This window comes from Dendrobium catenatum, unplaced genomic scaffold, assembly GCF_001605985.2.
Source record: "Dendrobium catenatum unplaced genomic scaffold, ASM160598v2 fragScaff_scaffold_1056, whole genome shotgun sequence".
NCBI lineage: Eukaryota > Viridiplantae > Streptophyta > Magnoliopsida > Asparagales > Orchidaceae > Dendrobium > Dendrobium catenatum.
In genome coordinates, this window is record NW_021319518.1 from 6,946,608 (window position 1) to 6,955,425 (window position 8,818).

At 34.5% G+C, this 8,818-nt stretch overlaps 1 protein-coding gene across 1 annotated transcript; it reads left to right on the forward strand.

Moving 5' to 3' along the window:
* Nucleotides 1–7,391: 7,391 nt before the first annotated feature.
* LOC110103379 (F-box/LRR-repeat protein At3g48880-like) lies at nucleotides 7,392–8,555 on the forward strand. Its single transcript, XM_020832066.2, has 2 exons — nucleotides 7,392–7,880; nucleotides 7,955–8,555. Exons 1-2 carry the CDS (start codon nucleotides 7,537–7,539, stop codon nucleotides 8,472–8,474), a joined length of 864 nt encoding a protein of 287 aa, XP_020687725.1. The 5' UTR covers nucleotides 7,392–7,536; the 3' UTR covers nucleotides 8,475–8,555.
* The last annotated feature ends 263 nt before the right edge of the window (nucleotides 8,556–8,818 follow it).

Below are 8,818 nucleotides of genomic sequence, written 5' to 3' on the forward strand. Positions count from 1 at the left end.
ATAAGTGCATATGCTTACTAAAATATATGGTGAGTTATAATGCATTAAGATGTGCTAATGTTTTTTAGTTAATTTTGGTAAAAAATTTAAATTTTAGACTTGCTCTTTTCCTTTTTCTTTTTAGTAAAATATTATTATCTTATTCTTCTTGAAAGCCATAATTAGAATCTACCACCTCAACAAATGCAAATCTTAAGGGATCTCCCATTGTAATGATTGTTCCCAATTGAGCCACAACTTATGTAGGCAATTCTACAACTTTCACCTCAACATTCAACTTCTCTACTTTCTTTGTAGCAACATAAGCCGATTCAATTCATCTTTTGGTAGCATCACATGTAGTAGAACTAGCTTGAACAAATTCATGAATATCGCCCATTCATTACAAAATTTATAAGGACCATCGATTCTCCTTTTAGAACTAGAATTTAATTACCAAACCCTCAATAACTATGAAATATTTGAACATTCATTCTTTATATTTTGTACACATTTATTGGCTTTAAGAACAGTCACAAGATATCAAATTGTTCCCTTAACATTCTACACCTCGCTTATCTCAAAGCAAAGAAACATAGATTTTAACTCTTCCTCTCAAGCAAAGGGAAGCTTATTGAGATTATTCAAATGATCCATTGTAGCCTCCAAGTCAATGATAAAGTTTTAATACCCTTCCTCTTTGATGAAAGATCTTATTAGGATTGGATGATAGATGCAATACTATGTCGAACATCAATAAAAAAAAAAAAAAACCATAACCATTTTCTTGTAAATACGATCTCTCTTCTTCACAACAATCTTGATCATTAGTAGACCCTTTTTACAAGTCATAAATATCAAAGTTAAAATTGTATAATTGGTTATTGAGGTCTTTTTCGTCTATAAGACGAGGCGTACCTATGCTGTTTTGAAGCATAAGCCTCAAAATTTTAAAATTGTGGAAATTTAAAATAAATATTAAAAGATTTTTTTTGGTATAATTATCAAATAATATGTCAAAGAATGTTGTATTAATTTTCTATTAAATAATAAAATAACATGTTCACATATATATGAAACAAAAATTGCACAAGACGCAAAGTAACAATTCATAAATTGTGCGAAATATAATTAAAATTAAAATATCACAAGAGCAAAAAGATATATAATATATAGGAATTGCATAAAAATATTATAAAACATCAAGCTCAACTCCATATTCTTTCTTTTTGAAACCCAAACTTATCCACATTTAATTTTTGAAAAAAAATTGAAATAATATAGTCATAACTCAGAAGTTATCTGCAGTCATCATTGAAGGGTTTTCGTTTGAGTGTTGTCCTAATGATTTTCTCTCTCTCATATCTCATCACTTATAAAATCCAATGTCTCCCAAACTGAAATAGTATGACCAAGGCATCGGGCTAAGGTTGAGATAGTTGAGATGAAGTTATTGTGGCTTGGGAGTGCGTGAAGGCGTGATTTATTTGGTGTTTTAGTTAAGGATTTGGTAAGTGCCTCAACAAAACTGAAGCTCACATCACACAAAAAAATCTCGAGGCATATTCTTGAACTGTTTTTTATCAGAATTGCACTGAGGCGTGCCTCCCATTGCACAAGTTTAGACCCTGTAAAATATTAAGATAGTTTAGGGGATCAAGGGTGTATTTAAGGCTTAGAAAGGCTATGTAATAATAGGGGATGTGTGAGAAGGTCAGATCTAAAGCATTGAAAGGAGTTCCTAGTTTTTTTGAGATGATGGTGGTAGGAGCAAAATTAGGTTGAAAGAACCTTACTTGTGGTTGCCAGCTTCAAGTTAGAAACTTCCTCGATAAGCTTTTGGGATAATGTTATGAAGAAATGTCGATCTTCGAACAAGAAGAAAATAAATAGGGTGAAGGGGGGTCGCCACAAAGCTAGCATTGAACTCTAGAGATTTTACTCTCCTTTTTTTTTTTTTGTCAAAAGTCAATACTTATTTTCTCATTCATTCTATCATTATTTGATCTATTATATTAAATTCTAAAATACAATATATATAAAAAATAAAGGAGGATAAAATTAAATTTTGGAAAGCAAATAAGAAAATGGAGTGAAACCTAAATTTTTTTTTAAAAAAAAATTGCAAGTGTTTCAAATAAAAAATATAAATTAATGATTAAAAATTCAAAACATTTTAGATTGAAAGATTAAGCTCCAAGCTTGAATTTTTATTATAATTTTTTCAGTTTCATATTAAGGCTCTTTATTGATTTTTTTTTCTTAATGAAGATATCTTAGCCCTTAATCTTATGTTAAGCACTATCTTAATCTTATAGTGGGGCCTTCATAATTAGCTTTATATTTGTCTCTAGATAAAATAAGCCAACAAATATTCACTTGTTCATATTCTTTGGAGAAAAGATTATGATTTAATTTTTTAGCATATTTTTTATTATATTTAACTATCTTCGCCCTCAAATTCGTATAAAGGATTTAAGAATCATTATGAAATATAAAGGTAGTATAAGAAAATTCATTAATGGGGATGATATAGGCCTCTTTGGATCAATAAAATAATCATATCCCTAGTATTATGGGATATACTCTAAGAAATATATATTCTTCTTCTTCCCTCTTTTCTAAGTAATATTAAGCTCATTCCCATCTCTTTGAATATGCTTTTTCTTCCTTTCTTCATCTTTCTTATCTTGTCAGCTTATGCTATAATTCGCTTATAATTAACAACATTATTTTTTTAAACAGAAAAAGAGGTAATTTTATTTTGATAGTCAATCAGATAACAATCCAACATTTGATTCAATGAAGAGCATACACCCATTTGGACTTTACCAAGCTTAAAGAGATCTAAAACTAACAAGAGAACATCAAAATTTGACACAAGTTCAAATTTATAATGAGGTACTATCATCCCCTAAGTGTAGTTTATCATACTTCCACCGATTTGGTGGAGCATAGCATCGATTTCGTCTCCATCTTCCATACCCAAATCTTCGGGTGTTTGTTCATCACGAAGCTGACGACCATCAAAGAGAAAGACAACATTATTGATTTCCAAAGACTGTCGATTACAGTAGTGATTCATGATATTTTTGAACTTGACGATAGGTCTAACATAGTAATATATATCATGCCTATTTTCGTACTTGATCTTCAGGGTGATTTTCGATGTCTGATTTGAGTTATTATGCTGTTCCTGACCATCGCTCGACATTCTTCGCTAAATGCAGCCTTCCTCAAATCGTGAAATTTTTAATAGGTTTATGGTACTATTTATATGCATATGAGAGATAACATGTAAGGAAGCTACTTATTGATAACATTTCTCCTAGAAAATATGGTATAATATGAACATAAATAATTACAATTTGATAATATGGCAAGAATACTAAGGGGAATTTTAGATATATTGAAAACACGGCAAGAGTAGCAGAGAGAATTATGAAGATATTATTGATTGCTATTTTTTATTCAGGACAATTATTTATGATATATACACATACACACCCCCGCACACACACCCTAATGCCGCATCATCCCATTTAAAGTTCCACCAATTAATAATTTGTATCTACTATATATAATATGTAGGGGTGTCAATTTCGGGTCACGGGTCGGGTTCGGGTCGAACCCGAACTGACCCGGGTGCGAAACGGGTCGACCCTAACCCGAACCGGGCGGACGTGGGCGCAGCCGCTGGCGCGGGCTAGCAGCGCGGGCGGGCAGCGGGCAGAGGCGGGATTTGAATTTTTTCGAATTAAACGGGTTGGCGGGTTGACCCGGCAACCCGCCGGGTCAACCCGAACCCGACCCGTTTTTGAAACGGGTCGATTTCTGGAACCCGAACCCGACCCGTTTTGAAATCGGGTCGGGTTCAACCCGGATTTTCCGGGTCGGGTCCGGGTCGTGTTTTCGTGTCGTGTCAAATATTGACACCCCTAATAATATGTGCTAAGAGAAATTAGATACTTTAACATGTATAAATTCCTTATACATCATTTCTCGTATGTATTTGCATCAAAGAGGGAAAAATAAACAAATCAAATGGTAGAAGTTTAAGTATTTCAAACAGTTACGTAATTTGTAAATGAGAAAATTAATATCAAAATTATACTATCTGTCATAAAATGATAAAATTTAAAAAAAAAAAAAAAAAGAAAAGTAAAGGAAGATACTATATATTCTTTTGAGTGATGAATCCTCCTTACTCAATAAGAGGAAATAATGTATCTAATAATATACATTTACTGAAATATATGGTGAGTTATAATGAATAAAGTTCAGCTAGCATTTTTTAGTAAAAAAATTTCATGTGAACGCATATTATTTTCCCTTTTTCTAACTAAATGTTATCTCTTTTTTTTTATTATTATTTAATTAAAAAGCCATAATTAGCATCCAAATTCCCTTCTTGCTCTGTAGCAATGTAAGCTTCATCTTTCGGAAAAATTATTGTGCGGACGTCGAACGCCATCCGAAGACCAATCATGATGCGCCACATCACCCTTTTATTGTATCTTGGATCGGTATTGCTCGGTATCACTCGGTACTGAAGCATCCAAACGTAGAGCTGTGTTTGACGTCCGCTCAGAATAATTTCTCCATCTTTTGACAGCAATAACTTCAATATATTCATTGATCTTGTCCATTCGTTTGTAAATTGAAAAGGGCTTGGATTCTATTTTTAGAACTATAAGGTTATAAGGCAAAATTTTTTTAAATGGATTATTTTTAAATTTAATTAATCAAAAAATGTGGGGAAAATATTTTGCAAATGTGACCGAGTTGCGACGTATTCTTCATCCTCTTCTATATTTTATTCTTCCCTCCCATAAATGGAGAAAGAGAGCAAATTAAAATGATTTTTTTTAGGTTGACATAGCATTGCTTAATTAAAAGTAAAATAAATATAAAATAAAAGCAACAAAAAATTATGAATAAAAAGTAAAAAAGTAAAAAAATAAGAGCCAAACTAGGAAAATTAGGATAAACAATCATTAATTCAATACAAGGAATTCAAGTTATTCATGACAAGTAATTTTTTTAAAAATGGTTGACACTCATTAAAATATCGACATTAAATAGCCATCAAGCTCTTAATTTTTTTGTAGGATTGAAGTGAATGGAAGATAAGAAAATTTTTTGTGACAACTTTCTTACTGCTTTCTAAGGCATCCTTATAGTATAAAAATTTTTGAACTAGATATTTTTATACTAAAAAATTATTCTAAAAATCAATAAAAAAGATATCGCAAATAGAATCTTAATTTAAGTTGAGAGTATATTCCCTATCTAGATTAATGCTTAGCCTTGACTGCAACCAAACCATAAGACTTCTAATTATGCTACTTGTATTCTCTCTAGAATCTTACTGGTTGGACCGAGTAAATGATATTGGTCAAAAAATGGACTTAGGCTTTCCATTCAAATTAATTAGCTATTTAGCATGACTTCATTTTACTTTGATAAATGCTAACATTTCATATTTATAAAATAAGAAAATAAGTTTAATGATTTTTATCGGTAAGCGAATATAAATGTTTTTGAGAATTTTAGAAAATTTTAAATAATATTATTTCAATAAGAACTAATGAAGAATAATAGATTAAAAAACTTTAGTGCTTAGATGGTGCACTATTAAATAAAAATAATTATAATGTTATTGTAGCTTTTTTTTTTTGAGAAATTAAGAGCCAAACCAAATATTCATTGATATATTAAAATATTATATAAGAAATTAAAACTATAAATCAAGAGGTACGACAAAGTAGCCCCAGATAAAAAATAAATCATTGTAATTATTTCATAATCATAAATCACTTTACTTTAGTACAGATAATAATAAATGCCAAATATATTAAAAAAATAACTTTATAATTATAATGCACAGCTCCGTTCTTTATCCTTGTTGTCATAGAATAATGGCAGTGATAGAGAAATATAAAATTTAATGTCTTAGGTTTGTATTAAAATCTAGCACATAATCAGATAAAAGAGAGGGTGTAGCGTTCATAAGAGACACCAAATTTTTTACGTGAAATCCCTTAAAAAATAAAAAATCACGGGGCATGGCCCAATTTGAATTAATCCATTATTATTTGCACTCAATAGAGGTCAGAAAGATCGTAGTTGGATGACGGTAGTCAAAATGATCATAGTCAGCGAGCGATGGAGGTCAGAAATATTGTAGTCAAAAGATGGTGGCTGGAAGGATCGTAGTCGACGGGTGACGCAGGTCGGAAGGACCATTATCTTGTGATGGAGATCGGAAAGACTATAGTTGACGGACGATAATGATCAGAAAAGATCGCTGTCTGGCTAAGGAGGTTAGAAAGATCATAGTCAGCAGACGATATTGGTTAAAAAGATCATTGTTTAGTTATGGAGGTCGGAAGGATCATAGTCGGTAGGCGATAATAGTCAGAAAGACTGTTGTCTGACGACTAAGATCAGAAAGATCATAATTGTGTGATTGTGGTCGAAAGGATCGTAATTGGAGGTCAACATTTGTCAAAAAGACCGTTGTTTAGCGAGAGAGGTCGGAAGGACTATAATCGACAGCTGGGTAGAAGTGCAGTGTCGCTTGATGGCCGACCAAGTAGAAGTTAAACATTTGTTGGTGGTCGGGTGTAAATTCAACAATAATTAGAAGTTGTGTGGAAGTCCAACGTTACTTAGTGGCCGAACATAAGTTTGGTATCAGTCTGTGATCGGGCAGAATCCGGCAATGGTCCAGCGATGGTCGGTGGTCCGATGGTGGTATGTTTACTGGCATTTTAATGCCTTAATGATATCAGAATTTGACGATCTTGGGCTCGTTTGATTCGTCTCGTCGAGTAACTCGATTTGACTATAAGCATGTCATATTTGGAAGTATTTTAGTCATTCAATTCATAGTTTGAACCTTTCAAAGGCGCTTCGTGTATTCGATTTGGACTCATTTGGGCTCGGATTGAGTCTAATTTGGTGTCGTTGGGTTCGTATTTTTTAAACATTCAGTTGGATTGTAAGTTTGCTAAAATCGGAATTTGGATGATCCAAAATTTAATTTCTGAAGTTTTCAATTTGATTTTGCATCGAGATACGTGCCTAATGAAGATAAATTTTTTGATGATATATCAACCCTTATCCTACGCCAAAAAGAAGGCCGGAAGAAAAAAAAAACTTCTAGTAGATACAGAGGGTGTTACCTGTTAGTTTCTCTAACATCCAATCCTCGTTTCTAGAAGCACATCACCGCGTCCTTTTTTCTGCAAAAGAAGACAAATAAAAAATAATTTTACGTGGACGCGAGAGAAACAGAAGCCAATTATAATAGCTCTGGTGGGCCCCACAAGCTTACAAGGAATAGTAACTGGCCCGTTCTAAGCGAGACTCGGAGAATCTTCCACCTTGTCAAACATAATCTCTCTTTACCTCTACCGGTTTCGCAGTCCTGCAGTGCACAGCACCTGTTTGTTTAAATACCCCAGCGAACTCCGTCTCCTTCCACCATCTAAAAAAAAAAACAGAGAAATCGGGCACAAAATTAGGGACTTAAAACTCGAATCCACAGTCATGGAGCTTGGAAGATGGGAGGGGATGCAGATGGATTGCCTTGTAAACATCTTCTCTAAGCTCGGCCTGGACGATCTTACCACCGCCGTACCCCTCGTCTGCAAATCTTGGAATCAGGCATCTGTCGACCCCCTTTGCTACCGGATCCTCGATTTTCGTCACTTAGACTTTAATCCATCGAGCCCCTTCGCCTCGAGATTCGCATTCGAGTTCTCCGTTCCGCGATTCTCCTTCTCCGACTTCTTGAAGCTCGCCATGGCACGTGCCCGTGGCGCCGCCGTTGATCTCCGATTCAACTCGCTCTTCTCCGCTTCAAGCCAAGATCTATCCCTTGCATCCGATGAGTAAGTTCTGTTTCCTTAAATCGGTACTGCGTCTCGAGATGTCTAGGGCACTAACGATTTTCGATCTATAATAGATGCTCGAAGCTGAAGAACCTGATCCTGCCTCGGATTGAATCCGAAGACGAGGAGCTGCTCTTGAAAGCAATTAGCAACTGGAAGGAGCTTGAGGTGCTCGAGATGGAATCCAAGCCTTCAGTTCTTCATGAGTTGGTGAAGCAGATCGGCCTCCACTGCAACAAATTCCAGGGGCTCAAGCTCCGGGGATCCATCAAGAAAGAGGATGCCGCGGCGATCATCGGATCTCTTCCGAAACTGAAATGGTTAGATCTGAGCTGCTGCAGGTTAGGCAGAGAGGACCTGCTTGCTATAATTGACGGATGCCGGGATCTAAATAGATTATGTGTGAGGGAGTGTATCGGGTTTGAGGTTGATGAGGAATTGAAGAGAAGGGCGAGTGGGATTGAGGTTTTTGAGCATGAGGGATCCATGATCGAGGATGAGTGTGAGCTTGATGAGCTTGAAGATGATCGGAATGTGTCGTTGGAGCAGATGTTGATGTATTATGACGATTGCTACGCGATGTGGTTGTTTTGAAATTTTGATGCGCATCATTAATGGGAAATGTGGAAGCAGGTTTCCAATCTGTTTATCAATGGCTATCTTCTTCTTGTCGAATTTTGAAGTTTGGAGTTTTTGCTTTTGATTGCAGGCCGATGAATGCACTGAGGTATTGTGTTGATCGTAATTATTGACATTATTTTTTTTATTTAAGAAAATTTACCATAATGTCACGTCTGCCCTAAACCCCCAAGTTAGTGGGCAGAAGGTAATTTTAGTGAGTTGGAGGAGTAGGCTCTGGCTTTGTTTGGGATAATTTTTTTACTGCTTCTTGAAACAGTTTTTTAACATAAAAATTAATTTTTTTAATTAAAAAATTA

Excerpts from the sequence above, each read along its gene's own strand:
- LOC110103379 (XM_020832066.2), top strand. The coding sequence starts at position 7,537 with ATGGAGCTTGGAAGATGGGAGGGGATGCAGATGGATTGCCTTGTAAAC. Across the intron at positions 7,881-7,954 it reads CTATCCCTTGCATCCGATGA|ATGCTCGAAGCTGAAGAACC; the intron begins GTAAGTTCTGTT and ends GATCTATAATAG.